General features: G+C 44.0%; 7 protein-coding genes across 7 annotated transcripts; 3 read left to right on the forward strand and 4 right to left on the reverse strand.

The window, feature by feature from the left end:
- Positions 1-580: 580 nt before the first annotated feature.
- Positions 581-3,359, reverse strand: EAE97_009242 (uncharacterized protein; the record flags this gene model as incomplete). Its single annotated transcript, XM_038879757.1, has 4 exons — positions 581-2,630; positions 2,685-2,866; positions 2,919-3,139; positions 3,347-3,359. The coding sequence occupies 4 exons, from the start codon at positions 3,357-3,359 to the stop codon at positions 581-583; spliced, it is 2,466 nt and encodes an 821-aa protein (XP_038729313.1).
- Positions 3,360-5,114: 1,755 nt separating this feature from the next.
- EAE97_009243 (uncharacterized protein) lies at positions 5,115-6,611 on the forward strand (the record flags this gene model as incomplete). The annotated part of the gene is made up of 4 exons (XM_038879758.1): positions 5,115-5,299; positions 5,361-5,635; positions 5,692-6,532; positions 6,590-6,611. 4 exons carry the CDS (start codon positions 5,115-5,117, stop codon positions 6,609-6,611), a joined length of 1,323 nt encoding a protein of 440 aa, XP_038729314.1.
- An 854-nt stretch (positions 6,612-7,465) lies between these two features.
- Positions 7,466-11,149, reverse strand: EAE97_009244 (uncharacterized protein; the record flags this gene model as incomplete). The annotated part of the gene is made up of 3 exons (XM_038879759.1): positions 10,556-11,149; positions 10,427-10,503; positions 7,466-10,376 (listed from the first exon to the last, which is right to left on the reverse strand). Exons 1-3 carry the CDS (start codon positions 10,589-10,591, stop codon positions 7,466-7,468), a joined length of 3,024 nt encoding a protein of 1,007 aa, XP_038729315.1. The 5' UTR covers positions 10,592-11,149.
- An 824-nt stretch (positions 11,150-11,973) lies between these two features.
- On the reverse strand, positions 11,974-16,356 carry EAE97_009245 (uncharacterized protein; the record flags this gene model as incomplete). Its single annotated transcript, XM_038879760.1, has 4 exons — positions 11,974-12,218; positions 12,274-15,895; positions 15,944-16,123; positions 16,180-16,356. The coding sequence occupies 4 exons, from the start codon at positions 16,354-16,356 to the stop codon at positions 11,974-11,976; spliced, it is 4,224 nt and encodes a 1,407-aa protein (XP_038729316.1).
- Positions 16,357-17,640: 1,284 nt separating this feature from the next.
- On the forward strand, positions 17,641-20,439 carry EAE97_009246 (uncharacterized protein). Its single transcript, XM_038879761.1, has 4 exons — positions 17,641-18,409; positions 18,469-18,626; positions 18,683-19,214; positions 19,270-20,439. The coding sequence occupies exons 1-4, from the start codon at positions 18,119-18,121 to the stop codon at positions 19,849-19,851; spliced, it is 1,563 nt and encodes a 520-aa protein (XP_038729317.1). The 5' UTR covers positions 17,641-18,118; the 3' UTR covers positions 19,852-20,439.
- A 318-nt stretch (positions 20,440-20,757) lies between these two features.
- EAE97_009247 (uncharacterized protein) lies at positions 20,758-22,433 on the forward strand (the record flags this gene model as incomplete). Its single annotated transcript, XM_038879762.1, has 4 exons — positions 20,758-21,074; positions 21,587-21,604; positions 21,698-21,849; positions 21,920-22,433. The coding sequence occupies 4 exons, from the start codon at positions 20,758-20,760 to the stop codon at positions 22,324-22,326; spliced, it is 894 nt and encodes a 297-aa protein (XP_038729318.1). The 3' UTR covers positions 22,327-22,433.
- A 239-nt stretch (positions 22,434-22,672) lies between these two features.
- On the reverse strand, positions 22,673-24,381 carry EAE97_009248 (uncharacterized protein; the record flags this gene model as incomplete). The annotated part of the gene is made up of 3 exons (XM_038879763.1): positions 22,673-23,385; positions 23,529-23,966; positions 24,018-24,381. The coding sequence occupies 3 exons, from the start codon at positions 24,379-24,381 to the stop codon at positions 22,673-22,675; spliced, it is 1,515 nt and encodes a 504-aa protein (XP_038729319.1).
- Between the last annotated feature and the right edge of the window lie 1,100 nt (positions 24,382-25,481).

A 25,481-nucleotide genomic window follows, 5' to 3' on the forward strand; every position in this document is an offset into this window, starting at 1 on the left:
TTTCTAATTTTTTTGTATTTTCTATTCATGTTTTATTATCTCAGCATATTTATGTTTCAGGACTACCCAGTTAATAGTTGCTCCAACTAACTCCCAACTACACCTAATCATTCGCACCCTTGCAAAAAACCAAAGCTAATAAACAAAAAAAAAACAAATGGGAAGAAAGGCCTTAGTACCTATTGTATGTTGTGATATGAAAAACCCCTATCCATTCCACAATCAACCAAAGAAATCGTTTATCCATCGCAACCCAATCCATCCATTCCACTACCCTCATAAACAAATTGACAGCCAGTACGTCAGTCCCTCAAACGCCAGCCACGCAATGTTCAAAACGCGGCATATGTCTTTTGTCAATATTTCGACACATTAACAAATCATAATTTCGGTAGAATAAGAAATGCACCCAGTGCTTCTTTCCATCAATACCATGGTATAATATCTCCCCTTTCGCTATTTCCCCAATACCTATTCCTATTCCCGTTATCCACTCGTTTCAAGTTCTCGATAAATTGCCGTCATATTGTAAGAGTAGCAATTATTGTAATTCGGCTCGGATTGTTAGTCCTTACCGAGCTTAAACGAAATCTGGAGCTGTTGCTACAAGTGCTGAAAATAAACCAGCACCAACAGCAGCTCCTCCGAGTGCAAAGTATCCTACAGCCTCGACAAATTTTCTCATCTTGAGTCTCTTAACTGGTCGATGTTCAGTTTCAGTCGTTGTAGTGGCTAAGACTGCAAGCTTGTTTTGTTGGGTCGCAGCACTAGCTGTGGGTAGTTGCACATCTGATTGAACCTTCTGGGCGTGATGGATGGTATGAGTTGTAGGCGCTGAAGATTCAGGGCCAGTAACTTCTTCTTGTGTAACCATAGCAGCTTGGGGCTTTGTAGAGTCGTTGACACCAGAAACCCAATCTCGAACCTCATTTTTGATTAATTCATCATGGGAAATCTCATCGGCCTTTCTCTTTTTGCTCACTGAAGAGCTATCAATGATGTCGTCAATACTTAAGCCCGATCTGGTAGGATGTCTTTCTAAGACTGGACTCTCCACAGCTCTTGATGAGGCGTCTGAACTGAAATAATATGGATGAATCGAAGGTCTGTCCTTGGATGATTCAATATTAGAAACCGGGCGATCGTTAATTACGAAACCATGATCGATACCATTGCCGTGATATTTGATGGGTAGTATAGGTTGTACGAACTTAGCCAAAGGCTTGGTGAATTTGCTAGCTCGGCTTGGTCTTGTTGTCATTGATAATGGTGAGAATTGGGTTACTTGAGTCTCTTCATCATCAACATGAGCTTGGAATTGTACTTTATTTTCTTCTCTGGCTTCAAAGAAAGCGTGCTTGCCAGTTTTATCACCCAAACTTCTGGCAGATAAGGTTTCGGGAGTTTGATCGGCGTAACTTTCCTGGTAAGGTGGTCTAGCCATTGCTACTGATGAAGGACTAGTTTCTCGGCCGTAAAAAGAAGAAAATGGGGATCTTAGTTTCGTGAGAGAGTAATAGTCGTTATGAGAATTTCCGCATTGATGAGCAGAAATCGAGGCGCGGTTGATTTGAGGATTGTAGTAGCTGAAAGGCGAAGCATCATAGGTAGGAGTACACGTAGCATAGTAGCTCTCGAGATTGGACTTGGAGAATTCATCGTAAGATCCAACGCTACCGATGAGACCGGTGGGATTGGTGCCTGGTTCCTTCTTGAGTAAACCGTCTTTGTATAAAGTTTGTAGACCTTCATTAGCAGCTTCGGAAAGTCCAACACTTCGATCATCGTCATCATCGACTTCATCGTCATCATCGTTGTTCTGTTGATCCAGGGCGATAACCTCTTCAGAAGTATGAATCTGAGTTCTAACATGAGATTCAGGAATATCCACGTTATTGTCAAATGGAGTTCGAGAGTTGGTGGTCTGTGAAAGTGTCTGAACGAGGGTAGCCTGAGGACCAGGAGAGGATGCACGCGATGAACCCGAGCCCACTGAAGGATATGAAGATGGAATTTCATTGAGTGCCTCACGACTTTCAGTCAGCAAAACTTGAACCTCTGATTCCTCAGATGCATCAGACATCGATTCATCTTCGCTATCATCTTCACCATCAACGTCATCATGAGAAGGCAAATCTTCAAAATCCCTAAAGCATTGCAATTCAGATGGGGTTTCTATATCAGACTCATCAGAATCAGATTGTGTCGAAAGCATATCTTCATCTTCGACGTCATCGCTATCGTAATCGAAAGTGTATGTGCGAGAGATCTTTCGAGGATGGTCAGCTTCTTGTTGTGTATTCGTCTTTGATCCTGCACCATCGCGAGAATCTTTCGAGATGCTGTCTAAGACTGGTGACTTGGGAGTGTACTCGTCTTCCTCAACTCCTTCGTCAGTCGAAATGCAAGAAGGCTTTGTCGGCTTCAGTCTAGGGCTTGGAGTATCGTTCATAGTCAGGTCGATAGCATCAACAGTCTTAGATGTCGTGGGGCTAGAGCGAGTCATTTCGATAGATGTGTCACCCGGACTGGAAGGTTCTTCAGACATTTCTGTATCATTGAAATGGTAACCTTCGTCTTCATCGTCCTCATCGTCGGAGGAGTCGGGTACAGTGTAGCTATTGGGTCTCCTGTGACAGAAGGGTTAGTGTGTGGTATAAGAAAACGGTATACGTGATACTCACTTCCATGGAATTACCTCATAGTTGACCTCAAAATGACACGGTTGGAATAGATCCATACCACGTCTCACACCAATACCAAAGACAATTTGATCATTTGAGTTAAGAGGTTTGGCTTCTTCTCCCAACTTTTCTTCGTTCAAAAAAGTACCATGCATTGAACCTAAGTCTCGAATTCGGACCACCTGGAAGAAGTCAATACAAGCCAACCCAACAACAAGCATGAAGTATTCTTACATTGTCCAAAGGGTTGTAGATAATTTCGGCATGGTTTCGAGACATTACCGGGCTATCGAACCACGCATTATCAATAGCACCCAAGAGACCTTTGCTAGGACTCTTTGAAGCTCTGCCTATTTGCAACACTGTTCGTGTTGGGTCGAGATTGATTAATCTCTCGCCGCAAGATAGGACGTCCTCATCCGATTCGACTGGTTTGTGGCGGATGTGAATGTTCACTGTGGAAAGTTTAGTGTGAATGTTCACGAAAGGAACAAATCGTGAAACGGAATCTGCATAAAAAGATATTGAGAGTTCTCTGAGTATAAAACTCGGCAGATGTTCAAGGGGCTGAGGAAGAAGTGATATGACCCATAGCTGTAGCCTTAAGAATAGATGAACGATCAAAAGTGGATAGGCAAGATGAAATCCATACTGTTACATACCTTGATGAGACATCCTGTGGATTTTGAGCTGTCAAGACTTCGAGAAGTCTGTACGAGCTATTAAGAAAGTGATCGAGTGTATGGGATTTGTGGAATTAAATGTGAAATTGATTGTACGAAGTTATTCAGGTTGAGGATGGTGAAACGCAACGACAAGGCTATCTGTATTCGTTGGCGGTGGATCCTTCGGAAGGTGAGATTGAAATGGACGTAGTGTAGTGCAAACGGCCAGCCAAATGTTTCAATATGTGTCTGGATTGCATTGACGGTCGGAAGTCAAAAGAAAAGTGGCATTTGACGACCGAGTTTGTTGTGTGTGGTTTCTTTCTTTCTTTAAATAAAGTCGAGTGTCTTTTAATAAGATTAATAAGATGATGTTGAAGTTGGATAGAGTGTGAGAGAGAGTGAGAGAGAGTGAGAGAGAGTGTGAGGGAGACGTAGAAGAGTGGAGAGGAGGGGTTGATTGATACGGGTGCGGTTAGAGTCAAAAGCAGAAGAAGCAGTACTAGGTACGTACTAGGTACTTGAGTACTTATCAGGTACAAGGTTAGGTAGGCAGGCCACTGTGGATTGGTAGTACCGAATGGATCTATAAGCTATGGTAAATTATGGGGGATGAGGAATTTAAGGAATTTTAGTGGTTTTAGTGTTATCGATAAGGCATCATCATAGATTGATCGATGGTGGATGGGTGGATTGGTTGATTGACCCCAGGTTTGAGGAGAAAGAGGCACGTGAGGGCGATGGAAGCCTTGATATTGAGGCGAAAATGAGGGAACAAAAGTTATAGCTTATTACTGTGATTTACCTTTCATTCCTGCCCTAACATCTGCCTGCCTACCTAGTAATGTACCTATTTTGGTTTGCATCGCCCTCTAATTACTCTTATTTTTAATGCTACGTATACGATCGGCCTACGAGGTATTGTTCATCTAATCCGATTTGATTCCTCCATGTGTCCGGCTCTGCTTGATACCTGTCTAGTTCCGACCTACCTATACTTAAACACTCCCAAGTCCTCCTCGCCATCATCTTATCCATATCAACCTTTTTTCCAGGTTCACTATCGCTCCTTCGTACATAATAATTCCGTCACCAATCGTTCTTATCTGACTACCTAGTAGGTACTAGGGGCGACAAGGAGCAGACATTTCCCCCATTAAAAGACGCACATGCTTGAATAATTCGATAATCCTGATTCACTAGATGCACTTCTACGTACCTGGGTACCTAGTACGTTCTGCCTAGGTAGGTACCACCGTATGAGTTAGCTATATATATATATATATATATATATATATATACTATTCACATGATGTATTTCATCATAGGCCAGAAAAAATAAAATGCCTACATTCAAATTATTTCTTGATTCACAATTTATCATTTTCTTACTTTATGACTCATAAAAAGATCCTACATGAATGAGAGACATTTCTGAAAAAAATTGTTTCTATTTAAATCAATCTGTGCAAGCCTATCAAAAGAATAACCTTACAAATATCTACAAATATCTACAAATATCTACAAATATCTACAAATATCTACAAATATCTACAAATATCTATCTCAAGTCCTCACAACATTCTCATTGTCTAAGCCGAGTCAAGCAAGTATAAGGTACTCTCGGAAGAATTGCAGAATCACCAACAAATTCACATTGCCAACTTCACCACCGCCACATACACAAACACTACACTACACTACACTACACTACACTACACTACACTACACTACACTACACTACACTACACAACCCTCGTTCAAAATGACGAGAGATTTAAGAAGAAGAGTTCTGGAGAGTCATAAGACGGTATCCAAAAAAGCTGCATCGCGTGTCGGTTCGAAACCAGTATCAACCGTAAATTCAAAAACGAACTCGCACAATGTCAGTCGCCACGGCTCGGATGAGGAAGATGGAAACATGAGCGATGATGATAGTACAACATGGAGGTAGATGCACCCTCTCTCTCTCAGAATATGACCTATTCTTTATACTCACACATTCTCCCAGTGTTAATTCCGTTGATGACATGCTCGATGCGCCAGAACCGCAAGAAACATCCGATGTCTGGGATCAAGAATTAAGTGATCGCATTGGAGAAATCGTGGATCGGAAAAGAAGCAGCGAGGAGGGTCGTGAACGTGCTTTAATGGCATATAATCATTATCTCATGCTTAGATATTGTTACGACGAAATCGAAAGGAAAGTCGCAGAATTATATCCTGCTTTGTGCAAAAGTATCAAAGCCGACACGGGAGAGAAGGAAGCTTGTTTGGCACTGAGAGGTATGCGCTATCATCACCATATAATTTATGGGTATCTTTTTCTAATCTTAGCACAGCTATTGGCCTTACAATTATTACTTGCCCTTCCGACGATGTTTACGAAGATATATTTCGATCTCTCAAGCAAGCCTACCAAAGATCAGAGCATGTTACTGTCAAAGCAGCAGCTATACGAGCAATCGCCGCATTAGCAACCTACGGTGGCGCATCCGAGACAGAAATCAATGATATTATGGATGAATTCCTGGAAATAGTCGAATCTGATGGTAATTCAGTAGACGCCCCCGACAGTCCGGAAGTTGTGACAGCAGCATGCGAAGAATGGGGTAGTTTAGCTACCTTTGTGGATGATTTGGAAGAGAAGTCCGAGGCAGCGATGGAAGCATTTGTCGACCAATTAGAAAGTTCCTCAACATCAGTTCAAATTGCCGCTGGAGAGAATATCGCCATAATCTACGAAAAAAGTTACACACCACGAGAATCGGATGATCCTGAGGCTAGCGAGAAGGTAGACGAGCATGGTTTCCCTCTCGATGTCAGTCAAGTAAAACGCTACGAGCCATGGCGTCAAAGGCATCAACTCGAACATACACTTGAAGAGTTAGCAAAAGCCTCATCAAAATCTATATCCAAGAAAGACCGAAAAACATTACACGCTACCTTTGGAGATGTTTTAGCGACAGTCAAATACCCAGTTCGAGGACCTAGATACTCAAATGTTATCGATAAGAATGGCCACTTACTAGGATCTCGAATGTTTGTTCGCATTCACAAGAGTGGAGTCATGAAAATTGATAAGTGGTGGAAACTACATAGACTACAATCTTTGAGAAGAGTTCTAGGGGGTGGTTTCATGACCCATTATCAGCATAATGAGGTTGTCTTGCAGAGTCTACCGTGAGTATTCATCACTTCACTCTTTGACTTTTTACAGCATACTAACCAAAGCAACAGTGTATTAATCACTAAAAACTAGATTGATTAAATTGCAAGGTCGATTCAGGGAGGAGGCCGACTCTTCATTCTCTCATTCTATTCACGCAACAACGATTTACAGCATTTATTTCTTTCTCCGGTTCCCATCGGGTCCAATCTTCTTCGGGCGGTCTTTCTGCGTGTGCACGCATGGGTTTGAAAGGTATCTTATCATGAACGATACCGGCAATAAGGAGTTTACGGACATCAGGTTAGGTAAGGTCACGAAGGAAGGGAGGGAAAAAGTTTGGGGGTTTTTATTTCCCGGAGAGCGAGCGGTTCTAGGTCGTCAATGCATTGTGGTATTTGATATACCCCCTTTTTCTTTTCCCGCTGAGTCGGCAATTTTTGGACGATGAGATGGAGAAGGAAGAAGGAAGAAGGAAAAAGGAAGGATAGCATAGGATGTAGGAATGAAAGTGGATTTCTAGGTTTCTAGCTCGTTTTAGATGGACAGACAGACGTAGAAAGACTTATTCATTAGCATACATGCATACATTATATTATTATCGTGTGGACTGTGGATGAGAAAATTAAGAGCATCTTTTAGAAAAAGGTCTGAATTAAGATAAATATCCATATCCATATCCATATCTGTATCTGTATCCGTATTTATCACAATACACCAATATCCAGGTTGAAATGTCTATATTCAATCTACCTAGGTACCTAGCTATGGGAGATATACAATCAATCAATCTATTGTGAACGAATCATTAAGAAAATATAATAGTAAGATAATATCCTATCTTCGTAAAGATTTCATATATTAAACATGGTTTTATTTTATGATATTGTACCTAGATTGATTTCTTACTCTTTCTTATTCTCGAACGAATTGAATCTATATCCCGTCTAAACCTCAAAAACATTCTCTCCCTTCCATCCACCCTCCCCTCGTGCAATCCTTTCCCTTTCCTCCCAATACCCATCCTTCCCTCCTTTTAGCCCCCACACCTCTTCCCCTTCTTCCTCCACCCCCCCCTCAACCTTCACAAACCACTTCGCCTTCCACTGTTCCCCCCTCTCCTCCATACTCCTCCTCCTCCTACGCTGCGCCTCCTCCAACTTCGCCTTGACATCCTCCGCCTCATCCAATCTCCCGCCCTCCGCAGCCCTCTGATCCGGCCTCAACCTACTATCCGTCTGCGCCAACTTCCCCATCTCAATCTCAGTAATTTCATTAAGTTGCGCTGCAAACGTCGTCAACCCATAACAGCTCGCCGCATTATCCACTAGCTCTCCTACTTTCCAGATCTCCGTCCCGGAACGTCCCGCTTCGACGAGTTTGAGCGAACTGGTCCAGTTTCCCTGGAGACTAATTCCCGTATGTTTTCCTTCCCCATCATATGCTTCCACGCCCACATCTTCGCTTCTGCCTCCAAACATACCCTTTTGTTTGAATTCTACCATAGCTTTTGCTCCTGTGCTTTCGTTCGTTATCGTCATATTTCCGACCGGTTCCACGTATTTTTCCCCCATCACTACATTTCTCAAAAACACAGTTGCCACATTCCAAGTATACCTTTCTTCAATACCATCCGGAAGTCGCAGAACCATTCTCACACGACCGTCTGTAATAAGTTCCGCCGATTTTCCCCAGAACTTTTGGGTTGGAGCTGGTGACTGTCCCAACGACCATTTAGCCGAATCGGCTTGACAAGCCATCCGAACCGGTCGATGTGAGACTTTTTCCACCAACAGTCTAAACCCCCCCGGAACTTCTTGATCGCTTCTCACAAGCTCGAAAGTTTCTCCTAGCATAGGATTAAAAGGTTTACGAATAGCACGCTCTCTAGCTCGACTATTACTAAACTGTGATACTGCAAATGCTGCTACATGTAACAGTCTTTTTATCGGATCCTTTTGATCTGCGGCTGTGTTCAAGAGGTTGCAATATTCAAGCTGTTCTGCCACGCGTTGTAATAACGAAAGAGGCTCATTGGCTGAGACTGGCATACTGATAGTACTCAAATCTTTACCCACGTTCTTTCTAAGAAATCCGATCAAACTGGGAGGCATGACTGTTGCAGGTGGAATGGCTTTTCGGCGTTTTGGTGCTGCCTTGATTGGTAAAGGATCTAGATTTTTGGGCTTGATTGGGAATAGTGCTGCTGCACCATTCACGTGTTCGACTTCTTCGCTTCCTCCACTAGAAGACGTAGAAGCACCACAGTCATCCTTCTCCTCTTCTGTTTCTGAATTTATAGTTTCTTCTTCCCCACTCTTACGATTGATGATCATAACCTGTGAATGGTCCGGATCTCCAGCCTCTGCGTCATAAAATTCTCCTGTGGAAGCTGATTCTATACTGTGCGTAGACCTAGCAGACATAGGTGCAGCATTTGATGCACGGCGACGTTTACTGCTAGCTATCAAAGTTTGAAAATCCGAGAGAACTGCGTCTAGATCCTTGAGTAAAGATGTGCAATGGTCATGAATATTCTGTTCTTCATGTGAAGTACGTGATTTTCGAGGGGTTGGGCCATTTACATCGATCTCAGTAACAGCAGAAGCTGCCGTGGGTACTGGAACTGCAAGTTGTGCGGCTACACCGCGTTGCATCGATGTCGGTGTACCAGGTGCGGGTGTACTCGGCTTCCGTTTCCAAAAGGGTCTCTTTTCATTCGTTTGACTGGTTTGGTTGGTTTGAGGAGCAAAATAGTCAGCACTTTCTTCCACCAAAGGACTTCCCGAAGGTGCCCCAAGAAGATGTGAGTGTCGCCTATTTGGTGTGGCGGTATCCTTCGATAATCTACGAACGGCATCCCTAGTCCCTACAATTCTACTCACAAGACCTTCAATCTGAACCCATTCATTTTCCTCTTCTTTGTTTGACGGGACCTGTAGATAGCTGGTTCTGATTTGCAATCCCACATTCGGTGTTGGAATTGATTCTAATTCAACACCTCCGATAGGGCCTCTAGCATTATTGCTAGCCTTCTCCAAAGCTTTGGTCCATTCCTCGAAATCCTTGGCGTTGTTTGCTTTCAAATGCCAGATTTCAGCACCAGAATCGATGTTGATTTCTCTCCTCCTCTCATCTGCTGCAATCGCAGCTAAACTTAATGGAATTGCTCCTCGAAGTGCCGATGAATTGCGACTATAGTAATAGGATAGAGTACAAGTTGCGAAATCCAGAGAGAAGAATCTGCGAGCATAGCCTTGTCCCTTCTTTCTTCTTCTCTTTTGTAAAACACCTACATGGTAGCTTGAAAAGCCACCTTCGCTATCATTCCTGCTGATCATAGAACCTCTACTAGCGCCTCTGCCCATTGCCGTACTCTGTAGACTTTCAACAGACTCCGAAGCTGCGGCTGAGAGATTTGGACTTGGCTTTCTGCTGTTCTGTACATGCGAACCATCCAGACCCTGTAGCTTTTGTAGATTGCTCGAATGGGGAGGGGAATTAGATGGATATGTCAGAAGAACGAAAGTGGCAGTCTTCGATATTTGTTTCGAGAATGTGTTGTCGAAGACCAATCCGTACATTCCTCCATGACCCACCGGCACCGCGAATGTGCCCATGGATACCTTGTCTGCTTCGCATTTTCCACACCATTCAACTAATATGAAGCCTTTTGCTTTTAACTGCTCTTGTGCGGTGGAAGAATCGTTTCTCGAATCAGTGGTAGCGGATAGTCTTCTCTGCGAACTAGAATCTGGATGAAGGGAATGAACGGCATCGTCGAAATTGGGTTGTCGCGGGGTAGAGGCTACACTTGTTGATGATCCTGCTCCTGGATGTTTGACAATTCCAAAGTTTCTGTTACAGTCAATAATATAATCTAAAATTAGAAAATAGAGCTATCCCACATGGACTTTTTGTGCGGTTGAACGCTCCACGAGATTGTATGTTTCTCCTCAACCTTGACCCATCGAACAATATACGACTGCATAAACCTATTAGACAATAGCACTATCCACGTCATGTATTACACATACCTTGCTATGAATTTCTAATTGCTCCATGCCAGCCATTGCGCTCTACTCTATTGCCTTTCTTCCGTTTGATGGCTCATCCGAATATTCCGAGAAATGGGGAAGTTGTTCAAGTTGATTGAGAGTTAGTCGTGGCAGGAACAGGAATATCTAGGAAGGTCAAGTACTCCAGGAAATCAATGCAGATAAAGAATGTTAACTTGAAGTGGAGAAGCGTTGAAATTGAGAGCCAGGTTTGGATCTCCCTTCATAGATGATATCCTTAATAGGTAATCAATGAGAGTTTCGTCTTTGATAATTCCACGTATTCGATACGAAAGTTCATCCCATTTGTTCGTTCGTATATTGGGTTTTACTGTGCTATGCTCGCGGATGCTTTGCTTGCGGAGATACTTGCTGATGTTTATTACTTGTTTGATAACTTTCTTACGTAGGTAATCCCTGGAATAGCATTCGACCTGGTCTTGAAGGCTGGCTTTAAAGCTAGGCTTTTGCTGTCAGCGGCTCACCGGTCAATGCACTTTTATGAATTGATTGTTCGGCGGATGTTTGTAGAAGCATTGAGTGAAAGGGAATTAATTATGATTGATTTATGATTTATGGTTTACGAAAATCAAGAATAAGAAATAGCAAAACAACCTTGGCAATCAATATATCTCAAGGTAAGGTTGTATAGGTAAGACAGGGAAACAATCTACATCAAAGTAGCCAAATACCCATCTAGAGTACAATTCTCTAAAAGGCTACGTAAATCATCCGGCCATCATGCAGAGTAAACTAAGACAGGGTTACACCCCATCCCATCTCCAAAGCCGAGCTAGAGGCTAATAAAGCTCTATCAAATACGTATCAAATACGACAACCGATCGATTGTCAAGATGGATGACATTCTAGCTAGGTAATCTCAGCCTTGTTGTTTGACACGTCTTTAGCACAAAATTATGTATCCCTAGTAATAAGATTACATCGTGCAGTACCGGTACATGTAAAATACCAACAAATCCTAAGTAAATAATCGCCGAGCTTATTATTGAATTGGTGAAACTACTTCAAGACCATGGATTGGGACTGGTAGTGCATAAGAAATCATTAATTGCAAGAGAGAAAGGTTATAGAATTAGCAGGATCAAGGAATTCACCCAACGACTAATTCTGTTCTATTTTTTCCTAGAAGTACTATGTTTGTAAATAGGTATGGGGTAGGTATAAATTAATTACTTCTTATAAACTTGGCTTGAATTTTGCCTAACTTCTAGGCCAATAGAAAGTGCTCCTGTCCATTTTAACCCCTTTGAATGCTATAGTTATGAAACCCGAGAACTTTTGTTACATGTTGTAGAAAGATGCATCGTAGCTCGTCTATCAGATTTATCCCTCAGCCCCCTTCAGCTCACCAACCTCAAGAAAAATCCCACCCCTCATCATCTTCGATTCATTTCCGCTGTGTGGCGCAGTTTGAATCCATTACACAATGCCTTCATATCGGGGTATTGACTCTTTAATAATTCAAAAGCATTGGGAATGATCCGTACGGCCCATGAGTTAACGCGCGCTTGTTGACCAGCTTTGAAGCACAGATGGAAATACCCAGGATGCCTTGTATCAAGACAGAAAGCATATACAGATCGCTTGGGATTGGCCTCCGTGTAGGTTGTCAACCAACGTTCTAAAAATGAAGTCAGTACACGTATCATTATCAGAGTCGAAAGAAGTAATCTTACCCGTGTCGGTTCTGCTGCCCTTTTGGAATTTTTCATGCAGCATCATCTCTTCAACCTTCTTGGACATAGCCTTAACATGATCCACGATCAATTCATCAAGATCACTGTAGTTGTATTTGTTGTTGATTCTCAATTGTCGACCAAGTGAGAATTCATTCTCCTTTTGTAACTCCAATACATCAAGATGCTGATATACGCCATCAGCGACTTTCCATGTAACTGCCAGATGATCATTTCCCTTTGACGAAGGGCGAATAACAGCATCTCCAGGGGCTTGTGATCCGAGATATTCCTCAGCTTGAGTGGCATTGAATGGTCTGAAGAGAGGATGCTTGACAACTCTTTGAACGCGGCCTGTGGCCTTGTCTTTTTCGCGGAGCTCCTCTCTATCTTTTTGCTCTTGATGTATATCCCAGGTACCAATATCGCGGTCAATACGTTTCCTGTATGGTCGCATTTGTGATTCGCGTAGTGATAATCTGGCAGCAAAATTTCTTCGATCAACGTCAAGCAACTTAGCCTGAGCAGTTTGGCCCACGGAAAATAGACGGTTCAAAGAGGCGTTGGAATTATCTGAGCCATCGTCTTTCTCGACACGGCCTTCAATTCCAGAATCCAGCTTAGCAATAATGAAATCATCCTTTGCCACTCTGATGTTGACAGATACAATCATGCCTTCGCATAACGACTCATGAGTTTCTCCAGTCAACATGGTAAAGATTTCGTCATCAGACAACATGCCAAAGTTACGACGCAATTCTTCGTATGGCGCTAACAACTCAGCGCGAATAGTCTCGAGCGTTGCACGTTTGCGTTGATTGTAATTTTTCTCCAATTGATCGGCATACTCTTCAAGAATCAGATCGTTCACCTTCTCCTGCTCATCATCCTTGATGAGCTTCCGGACAATGGCTCCTGGTCCTCCCTCGTCTACTTCTGCCTTGACATCTTCTTCATCAAGTTCGAGTGCATCAGCTGCCATCTTCCTACCGAGTTCGTAGTCCTCTGGATGCACACGGGTATTGTCAAGATAGTCAGACGCAGGATTTGCGCTTTCGTACTCCATGTATAGGAAACTAGCACAGTTGTTCCAAACTCTTGGACCAACAACTGGCAATTTGTTATTGTCTGGATCACCCACAAGTTCTTCACGAGTGTTCACCACTCCACCATTGGCATTGATAGATTTCAGGACAGCGGTAGCCTTTCGAGGACCAAGACCACAAATAAAAGGTAAAAGGTTTGCTGTATAAGCGTCATTGACCGCTTCGTTGATATTGACACCACAAAGATTGACCATATCAACCATTGCAGTCTCCAATTGTCTTCGAAGCTTATCCTCTGGCAGCAATTGTTGAGATGGGTGGAATGATAATGAAATAATGTCTTTTCCAAGAGCTGCGTACTCTTTCATTGGGTTTTGGAGATATTTGGCCAAGCCAACACAATATCTAGCGAGTGGAGCAAATGCAGGGTGATCAACAGCAGCTCTTGGGCTGTCTTTGTAAAGTCGAGCAACTTCGTCATTCACGACGATAATATCTAGAGGCTCACTTCGCTCACCATCACCCTCTTCATTGTCAAACTCATTCCCTCGCAGAGAGTGTTCCTGCACCAATTCTTTGAGACTCGATACAAGCTTATGAGTTTCGACAGAGAAACCACTGACTCCAAGAACATCAGGTTTCTTCCTGCGCACCAAATCGACAAATGCTTCTCTAGCTCTCTGGTCTCTGGAAAGATTGTCGAACTTTCCATGGTCCAGGACCCGACCGTCCTCTTCAACGTAGGCCCAGCATACAGCATCGCGATTGGGGTCACCATTACCGTTAGATAGAGCAAGCACTCGAGGAATAGTACCCAAAACCATGCCTCTCGGCTTGTATGGCGCCTGGTCAAGCTTTCTCGAGTATTCTTCACGACAGATTTTAAGGATAGAATCTTGGCACTCTGTTCGCATGCTTTCTTTTACTCCTTTCGTGATAGTCCTTTCAAGCTTCGAAAATGCTATGTCGAGAACTTTCTGTCTTTCATCGTTCCACGCATCAGCAACCTCGCTGTAGTTGTCGGACCTGAACTCTGCAAAGAGTTGTTTTCTGAAATCGCGTTCATTTTGGAGAGATACTCGAACCTCTAGTAATCCTTCTTCCTCGGCTTTCAACATCTTCAAAAACATTTCAGGTTTGCTTGCAATGTCCATGAAAGTTTGGTTCCTGAGATATTTCAATTCATAATATGGGTGTTGTTCATCAATCTTCTTGAGGCCTTTCTCGGTTCTAGCACAGCTGACGAGTCCTTGTATATAGTGATGCTTTCTGAAATGCTGACGCATCTTTGGGCTCATGAAAAGTTCCTCGGCGAACAAACTTCGTGCTGCTACCAAAACTCCATCGCCCGTAGGGAAGTCCTCTGGGCTAGCCAGAGTATCGGCGAGATCAATTGGACTCAAAGGAGGATCTTCTGTGTACTTTTTGCGGCCTTCCATCAAAACATTTCCAGCAACCTCGTCGGCTGTGATTCCATAAGCTCGCACGAGTTCATAAGCCCTGCTTTTACGAACACGATCAAATCTTGATGCTTTGTTGCCGGCTCGCTTTTCTTTGACTTCACCGTTGGAATCCTGCAGAGATTTGATTTCCGAGGAGTATTGGAAATACAGGTAATCCTGAATATCTTGAAGCTCTTCCATAGTTTGGGCGTCCGGTAACATTTGCTCGAAGGTTGCATCACTGATACCAACGGCCAACTTTAGGTTCTCATAGGTCTTGTCTAGGACGTTACGCTTCTCGATCAGTGCCCTAAACTTCAAGTCGAGTTCCAAAATGCGCCAGAGGTCGTCTTGGTTCAGGAGCTTGTCTGCGCTTACTTCATATTCAGGCGCATCTGGGTTATCCGATCGCGTTTTATTTTTCCTGGCATGGATGAGATAATCCTTTCGATGTTGGAACACATAGGGAACTTCGACTTCATCCACAACAAAAAACTCCAAGACTTTGCTAATAGCTTTGGTGAATGGAGCTTGCATGTCTCCGTTGAAGTTCTTTTTTGGCCAAATGAGACTTGTAATCCATCGAGCTTCCTCTTTAAATTGTTCGTCGGTGATTTGTAGATGTTTGTAAGGTTTTCGATCGAGCTGGAATCGTTCCGGTTCATCGGAGTACCGAATATAGTTATCCTCATCCGTAAGTAACTTCTCCGCGAGCTGCGAAGGCTCGAAGACATCCTTGAGTTCAAGGTTCTGGTCCCCAGCTTCGGCTGCCTCAGCTTCATCCTCCAAGGCGAGAGCCCAGTCGTAATCCTCGCCATTTCCAAAGATAGCTTCCATATCATCTAAAGCATCCTTGTCGAGACCTGATGCTTCGGCACCACCAACGTAGCCCTTTTCTCTTGGACGGGCTACCTCTCTTTCCTCGGCAAGTCTGTCTCTTTCATCGTCCTCAAGCTCGTCTTCTTCGATGAAATCCGCGAATTCATCAATACGATGGTCCGGGCGTGCGAACGATCGCTCATAATCGTGTGGCGCATCTTGTTCTTCATCATCAGAGAAGATTTGGTCCAGGCCTCGCTCTCGGTCCTGATCGTTGTCTTCTCGGTGGCCACGCTTGAGACGCTTAAACTTTGGCTGCATAAAAATTAGCTTAGTAGGTAGATATATGCGAATGTAACAAACCTGCTGTGTTGTCTTTCTCTCCCATTCTGGGTTCGCTTCTCCAATGAGATCCAAATCTTCGTCATCCAAACCCTCTTCTTCGCGCTGCTCTCTGCGGCGCTTTTTTTCTCTGCGGCGACGTCTATTTCTCGCATCATCATCGTCCTCTTCATCTTCATCTACGATGAAGCCTTCTCGAATCTGGTAACGTATCAGTAACAATGCGCAAATGGAGATTTAGGAGGAGAGCTATATACTGCACGAGCTGCCTCCTCATCGTCATCATCTTCTTCCTCACTTGAATCATCTTCCAAGCCTCCATTTTGTCTTCGGGGTTCCGCGGAGCGAGCTTCACCAGTTTCCTCGTCGAATTCCTCATCGTTCTCCTCTTCATCAACCTCAACGTCACCGTCAATCAGATCGCGCATACTCATGATTGCGGTGTTCTTTGCTGGGTTTTTTGGTAGTTGTTAAGGAAAATATCGAAGGCTGTGAGGTCACAATTGCTGCATGCAAGGCGATTGTGATAATTTCATGTAAGGAAATTGTAGTTGAAAGCTGAAAATAACCTGAAAGAACCGCCTTTTGACAACTTTTTGGCAGCCTTTTAGTTCTCGCGACTTGGGAGTTTATTAATTGTGGCTGGTGATCGATAGCCTCGTATATGAGGCTCAAATGTCATATCTATTCCTTCCCCGGTCAGGTTCTAGCCACACGAGCCACACTGGAAGTGACTGGCCAAATGGATCCGCGCAATAACTATCAGAGTAGAGAGTTTCGAACATCGTTGGTTGCTTGTACCAGAACTACAATCATTAATGGCCATGAGTTTTTGGGGCGATATAAATTAGCATCAGAATTTGTATACCTAGGTGTGGTCGATATTGCAATTACAGAATTCCAACCATCCCTCGCTAAGAGGTAAACTCGCTCCTCTCTCTCTCTCTCTCTCTCTCTCTCTCTCTCTCTCCCAATCCAGATATCAAATCAATATCACAAATCCTTGTGGTACGGGTACGTACATACGTTTGGTGCATCTCTAACCCAAACCGAAAGCTGCCTATCTCCGTAGTATCTACCTATGTACGAGAAGGAGCAGAGGAAACGGACTATCTGATGCCTCCAGGTCCCTAGGAGGTACAACAGATAGATAGCCAGTAGTACCAGATTTCCAATAGAACTAAAACATCTTCTTGAAGAAGCAGGTAGGTATACATTACTCATTACAACCCATCCAAATACAACAATTTGTTTGGTTTGGCAAATGGATCTCCATTTACATGACACAACAATGGCTACTATCTGCTGGGGATCTCTCCCATTGACTTGTATGGAATTAACGACCAGTGGGGTCATATAGTAAGTATTCTCTGTATACACACAGCCCAGAGCGCTTCATGCTTCAAATCTCCTGGAGTCCTGGTCTCCAACATTGGCCCCCAAAGCTGTCTTCACATCCTCATTCGTCCAAATGATAAACGCGCCTGCCAGATAATGCCCAATGCAAACTTCTCTGTTAGAAACTTAAATTGATGAGACAAGCACGAACGAATAGCTTCACCAGGTACGAAAGTACACAAATATGACATGGGCAATAATACTGTAAATATTGAATTATATACCTACCGAGCTAGATAGTACGTATTGGAACGGCCTATTAGATGAAATATCAACCCCTCTCTGAGAAGGATTTGCCCAATACAACACAATCACAACCATTAAGGGGTAAAGACATTTTCCATTGATTTTTTTACCACCACTTGGGTACTTTTTCATTGTTCCATTTTCCCAAACAATATTTCCCCGATTGAATTTCTCTTCAACCGCGCCTCCACGTTCTTATTACAGGAGTAGCTGCCATAGCGCCAAACCCAAACGACTGTCCCGCTTTCACTTTGTCCCTCCACCAAATCCCATAATCCTCGACGACAAGTGAACTATTTACTTTATTCGATCTCCTGATTATTTCGTCTACTTTGAATAATCATCCATAATAGGGGCTGAAGGAATATCTACCAAACACCCATTCATTCACTCATCATCATTGCTTTCGATTTCGTGCTCGTACGCTCGTGCAGACAGCACCTTTTCCAAGCGCCAACTGGGAAAATCGTTCCCAGAACTTTGCGCGATTCTGAAATTTCATTTCGTCTCAGCATCAGTCAATACTTCTAGCTTCTAGACCATCATTACAAAATGTCGGACGGTATTGGTTCGGTGCGCACATTGAAGAGGAAGAATGTAAAAGGTCTAGCATTGAATGCACCCCCACCTCGTGCTGCGGCACCATCCGAGAGTGATATACAGATTCCTGGTGGGATTAGCAGTGAAAGTAGCAGACAGACCGCACAACTAGAGATTGGAATCGAATACAAGTTGGATTTGAAGAGGGAGGATTTGGAAGTTCTGAAAGATCTCGGTCACGGAAATGGAGGAACCGTCAGCAAAGTCAGACATATGGCTACAGGCACGGTCATGGCGAGAAAGGTATGCTGGCACAAAGTCTCGAAGACTCAAATTGTAAACAATCGCTTATGCAAACACAGGTTATACATGTCGAAGCCAAAAAGGAAATGCGTCGTCGAATCGTTCGAGAATTACAAATTATGTACGACTGTAATTCGGAATACATCGTCAACTTTTATGGTGCTTTTTTGAGCGATAACAACGATGTCATCATGTGTATGGAATATATGGATGTTGGGTATGGTGGCTGGGAGAGAATCCATGATTACAACGCTGAAGCTAACTTTTTGTCAGATCTTTAGATAGAATCTCGACACATTTCGGTCCTGTTCGAGTCGATGTACTTGGAAAAATCGCAGAAGCTACCCTCGGAGGCCTCACGTATCTTTACATCAAACACCACATCATGCATCGAGATATTAAGCCTTCCAATATCCTGGTGAATTCGAAGGGTCAGATTAAGCTGTGTGATTTTGGTGTTTCAGGAGAATTGGTCAATTCAGTGGCAGACACCTTCGTTGGAACATCCACATATATGGCACCAGAGAGAATTCAAGGACAGAAATACACTGTAAAGTCTGATGTCTGGAGTTTTGGTCTCGCCATTATGGAGCTCGCAATTGGAAAGTTTCCATTCGACGCTAGTGAGCACTTATCTGACGGAGATGGAGCACCATCGGGTATCCTTGACCTTCTTCAACAAATTGTTTATGAGCCTGCGCCAAGGCTACCCAAGAGCGAAGCTTTTCCTCAAATCCTTGAAGACATGATCCAGAAATGCATGTCTAAGACTCCAGAAGAGAGGCCAACCCCTCAAGAGCTTTATGTGAGTTGCATTCTCTCGCATCAATGTTGAGGATCTATATACTAACGATTAATAGGAACGTGAGCCTTTCGTCCAAGCTGCCAAGCGAACCCCCGTGGATCTTCGTGAGTGGGCCGTCAGCATGTTAGAACGAGACAACCGCAAGTCACATCTTGCGCCTCAATTATCACCAGCGAGTAGAGATGTTCTACGCGGCGATGATTCGCCTAATGCTTCGCAAACGCCTACATCAGGAGATATTCCCATCAAAAATGCCGATCCACGTTCCTCGGTAACCTCTCCCCAATACAACGAGAACCATAACCCGAGATCCCGCTCTCCTACCAAGAATGGTAGTATTTCGGGTCGAGGAGGTATAGCCTTCCATCCTGGTCTACCTATAAGAGGCAGCACCACCAACTCGATACCCAAACTTGCCGCCCTGAACGCACCTGACCCACATGAGGGCAATGGTCCCTCTAGTGCAAATACAGCCAATTTTACCACCACAACCCTTCCAATGCGTCCAGCTCCAGCAGGTCCCTTACCACCGCCACCCAGAAAGCATTCCGAAGATAACACCCATAAAGAAAGTCGGCGTCAGGCAACGTTTGGTAATGGCCTATATGGCTCAGGCTATGCAGCCCAGGGTTCATAATTCCAATCTCGTCATAACGCATTGATATATTTGCACAATTTCTCATATCATTATGGAGCGAAGAGCATCTTTTCGGAGTGTCGCATTTCTCAAATGTGCAGCAAATTGATATAACAAGATTCTGACCGCATCCAGCTAGCAGATACGTCACCAAATCAGACATATATCTTGCCTATGGATGTGGATCATCTTCTCTGTAGCAAGTAGGGATTTGTGAATGTAGTGTAGGTAGCTTGCTTTGTCTTCCGCGTGTTTAAATGGTGGGGGCAATGGAAGGAGGAAGGGAGGAAGCGATGCATGAAATCACAAAAGAAAGCGAAACATAGGAATAGGAATATAGTTAAATATTGTGGTACACAGACTCTTGGGATGTTGTTACAAAGTGTTTTATTGTATCACTCGGAAGAATCTACTTTTTGTCTGTATCTGGCTTCGCCTCATTTGATAATGCGTGCTTGGTGGTGAGGAGCTGATATGCCTAGTTTGATGCTTGAGATCTTGGAAGTAAGACGAGCTTGATTGATATGAATAGATACCTACTTGTTGTTTTAATCAAAAGTCTTTACCACAGTAGTTGTCTTGTCGTTGTAGATGTGATTCTACTGATAGTGGACATGCCTCATATGATATCAATGATTTGATAGCAATGACCCTGTATACTTTTAACATCAGCATCCAACAATCTTAGATGGGTGGACGTAAGACTCGCAATAGCATCAATATTACAATACAGTGACTTAAAAACTGTGCAATACGCCATGAATGTAATTGGATTGGTGGTGAAGCGCTAGTAATCTGCGTGGGCGAGGTGGGTTCATGACCCCACCCCCGCCACTTCTATCTTTGGCCGATGTCAATGTACCCATTCTTGATCTCACGGATTTTCGGTATAAGAGCTTACACACGATGAGTATTTACTCCAAGCATCTCTCATCATTAGTTAAAATAGCGCCTAAATTTGCTGTTGCAAGAAGAGTTTGTTCTGTGAGGAATCTTGGAACGGAGACGCGGGGTAAAAGTTTTTTGAGCATAGGTGCGAGGCTGGATACTAAGAGATCTTTCGGTATGACGACACGGGTTTCAGATGTAGTTGGAGGAGGGGGAGGAGAAGGACAGAGAGTGAGAAGGTTTGCTCCTTTGGGGGATGAGGGGAAGAGTAGGGAGGGGGGGGAGAGTGGAAGGAAGTTGAAGGGAATCATTTTTGATATGGATGGGACTTTGTGGTGAGTTTTTTGTTTGCTTTTTCCTTACAGGAGGCTTTTTGTTTGATATTTGAGGTCCGAGGGTAGAGGGAATTTCTAGTTGAAAGACTACTTCTTGAGGATGGGGAGAGATGGCGGAAATCAAGTTTTTGATCTTGTTTGAAGTTTCAAAATGAGCGAAATTGGATAGGAGATGACCATTCCTTTTGTTTTTGCGTCTGTAGAGGATTGTCAGGGGTTCTCTGGTTGGTGTTGGTGGCTACAGTTCGAAAGACTGTTGCATAGAAGATTGAAAAGTAAAAAGCCAGTTTGCTGGGTCACAAGACTTGATACTTTCAGTAATTTGTTGCAAAAATGCGATTTCAACTATGAGTAGTCACTCGTGATGATTCTTGGTAATGGACAATATCAAAATCTAGAATATGGTTGTTCTCTTCTGGATGAAAATCTCACTCACATGCTTCTCGGATATTCATACTCATCCATCAAACTGTTCATCTTCCTCAAATGTTACGTGCTAACTTTTTCAACAGTGAGCCTCAGACCTATATGTATGTACCACACGACAAAGCATCTTTTGTATTTCACTATACTAGGGGCTAAAGTATCCCTCAATCCTTGTTTCTTTCCTAATCCTGCCATAGGTTCGGCCAAATGCGTAATGCTCTAGGAATAGACAAGTCTATCGATATCCTCGACCACATCTATTCTCTCCCTGTATCCGAACAGGAAGCGGCACACGAAAAAATCCGAGCCATAGAACGGGACGCAATGCTAACCCAAGTTCCTCAACCCGGTACTTCTCACCCCTCTGCTCTCCTCCCCTCCACAATATCCCGAAGTACTAACCAGCCCCCCAAACCCAGGCCTCCAAACCCTCTTCACCTACCTCTCCACCCTCACTTCCACCCTCCCCCTCGCAATCCTCACCCGCAACCATCCACCCCCCGTCCACCACCTCCTCACAACCCACCTCCCCCAAACCCCCTTCTCCCCCATCATCACTCGTGAATTCCGACCTCCAAAGCCTCATCCCGCTGGAATCCTCCACATCGCAAAAGAATGGAATGTGGACCCTCAAGACACAATTATGGTGGGCGATTCGATCGATGATATGAAAGCTGGGTTTGCAGCGGGCGCGGCAACGGTTTTGTTGGGGAATAGTGTTAATGAGGAGTTGTGGGAACACGAGTGTACGGATTTGGTGGTGAAGAGGTTGGATGAGTTGGTGGAAGTGTTGAAGGGGGGGTTTGTGGGGAGGGTGGAACGGTAGATGATATTGCTTCAAAGCCATTATCGGGCGTTAGAATAGGAGTGGGATTGTACATAAATATTAGTATGGTAGACTTAGACTGGTCATTCCACTCGAAATACGCATAAAAGAATTACATTCGTCTCTTGCTTTTGTTCAAACATGCAAGTGAGTCAATTCGAAAGGATTTTTGCTTTCTCAAATTCATATACATATATATGTATGCGACATGTGCTAAGGTATCCTAGAACGTAAAATAAAAACTTCCAAAACTCGAAGATCTACTCGGCATCGACCCATCCCTTATACTAAAAATTCCATCCCCTAAATACATCACCATTCCTCACTCCGTTCCTAATCTCCACCTTTACTCATAAGCCCCACTCCCCTTCTCATCCGCAGCCAACGCAGTCAAATTCGCATTTCCCGTCTTAATCAGAGTCTTTTCCTTCGGTATCGCCTCCACAACCTCCTCACTCAACCCCAACGTATCCATTACCACCTGTTTCGGCGTCAACGCTAACCATTGTGCTACACTAATATCGCTAAAGACAGGTTGCTGCAACACTTCTAAAAAAACCACATCCTCCGTTCCCGTGTTTTCAATATAGTGGCTATTACTCGCGGGGATATATCCCACATCTCCAGCTGTATAGTCGAAGGTTCGGGAACTGCTGGGTGCGGCATAGATGGTGATGCGTGCGGAGCCGGAGAGGAAATAATTCCACTCGTCGGATGTGAGATGCCAGTGCATTTCGCGCATGGCGCCGGGTTGGATGGTGACGAGGGCGGCGGCGAAGTTGGAGGCGATGGGGAAGGTGGTTGTGTCGATTATTTTTACGGAACCGCCGGGGACGGTATAAGGGGCTTGTTGTGAGAAGTGGTAGGTGTAAGAGTCTTTTTGGGGGAGGGGACCGGCGGCGCTGGTTTGGTTTTGGGCGGAGATGTTGGCGGGAGCGGGAGTGCCGTTGAAGATGTATAGTTGATCTGAAGGGAGATTGTCAAAGGAGGAGACCGGGGTTTGGAAGTTTTTGGAAAGCACAGATTTGGGGTTGCGGAGAAACATTTCGGAGACGAGGACTAGAATGAGGGTTAGTTATTACTATTTTATAAGTGCTAAGGTGATCTAGAGACTTGAAACGGTTTTAGATGCAACTTTAAGCCCCTCCAGATCGGCTCGAGCATCGAAGAATGTAGCCTGGGGAAGAAATGATTATACTTACAAGTGCCATCTTCCGAAAAGTCTCCCTCGTCGAAAATCAACAGGAATTCACAACCCTCATCCAGCGCTTGAATGGAATGTGGAACCCCGGCTGGAAAAAACCATACGTCCCCTGCGCTGATATCGTCGATGAAACTTTCACCCTTCTCATTGACAGCAGATAATCTTACGCTTCCTTTCAGCACCAACGACCACTCATTTGCTGTATGCCAATGCAGCTCTCGGTATGCCCCTGGTGCGAGACGCATATCAACACCAGCCATTTCAGTCGCGGAAGGGAGTTGACCAGTATTTTGCTGTCTTGCCCATCCTGATTTCTTCCCACTGCCCAATCTATTACGAGATAAACTCATTGGCCATTGTGCTTGTGGTACATCGCCACTGTCTGTTCCTGGCGGGGCAAAAAGATCAGGATTCAGCTTCTGGTATTCGTATGTTTCTACGATGATGTTAGATTCACATTAATCTCATGATGCTTCTTTTAACTCACGTGGCCCAGGGTCTGTTTGGCCTGTTGAGCCTCGAATAGGTTGTGCATTCGGAACGCTACTGAAATCCAAATATAAACCTAGGTCTGCATCTGCTTCCTGTCCATTGACCATTGGTGCATTCGAAACAATGGCAGAATCTCCTCCAGACACGGGAGATGGCTTTGCAGCTTCCCCTAGTAATGATTTATCGCCATAAAGTGATCCTGTGGCGGCAGTAACTGTAGGTACTGGTGCTGATACACCACCGACAGCTACTGACTGTTCGCCATAGCTCATCTGAGGTTTAGGTGCAGGAGCTGAAAAGACTACTGGAGGAAGTCCAGCTGCCACAAATGAACTGAGCAGGCGAGTTATTGAATGCATTGTGAACGGATGTTTTATTATCCTCTGTGTGCTCAGACTTAGAGTGCAAAAGAAGAAATTCTGTACTTATATATTTATTGGAAATAATAGTGAGATCGACTTCGTCATATAAAGATACTACAAATATCTACCAGCATGAGCCATGGCCAAATTGTCAGCAACATTATAGGTAGCTAGTTCACAAGATGCATGGGGACGGTAGCATCTACACCAGTCAACTTCCGAAATCCCGATGAAGAGACCTGCAGAGAAGCATTTTGTATGCACTCCAAGTTCACATGAAGATTGACTAATCAATCAATGGCGTTGAGGCGTAGACATATTTACCCGTCTTTAGTGTGTTAGTCGTTAAACTACGCCGGTTACCTTCGCAGCACCAAGAAAGCATGACAGTACATAAACGATAAATCTCGAGAAGTTTTCACGTGAAATCCCCAAGGAATTGGAAAATCTTCAGAAAGTTCATCTGCCGAACCGCCACTGGACGCTGTAGATTGCTGGTTAATCTCTTAGTTCTAATAGTAATGAATCATGATCACATATATCTAGTTTCCTGTCCAAACACCGGACTAGAAGAACGCTTGCTCGACTGTTCCCCACGAATACCACAGGGTTACTAGGACTAAGAAAGTTAAGCTTTCAGTGCCGGGCTACCGCAGTGCCGATCAGCAAAATTCATGACACTTGAAGCATGAAGATAAAAACGATGAAGATCATCACTCGGGGATATTCCGTTAATTTCGGGATGAAGAAGAAATGTTGTGTATACACTGTATACGATATATGCGAGATGCAGTATGCCTTGCTGACCTCAATACCTTCCTACAATGGTAACAGCTTCGTAATGAGTACCCCGCGAACACAACGACCAGGATCAGTGCAGGTACGAAAGCACAAAGAGAAGCAATCTGATTACGCTGCTTAGAAAACGTGGAGAGTAATCGCCTGCAGGACTTGGCATCCTTGAGTCGGGTTGTTGGTATCACAAGCTTTGATTTTGATTAGAAAGAGCTCTTGGAAGAATCGACGAAACTACGCAGAGTACCAAATCGCAAACTACTCACTGGGCTCCCGATGAAGAGGTCATTCACTCCAAAGTT

The sequence above is a fragment of the Botrytis byssoidea genome (assembly GCF_014898295.1).
Source record: "Botrytis byssoidea strain MUCL 94 chromosome Unknown BBYS_021, whole genome shotgun sequence".
In the NCBI taxonomy this organism is placed as follows: Eukaryota; Fungi; Ascomycota; class Leotiomycetes; order Helotiales; family Sclerotiniaceae; genus Botrytis; species Botrytis byssoidea.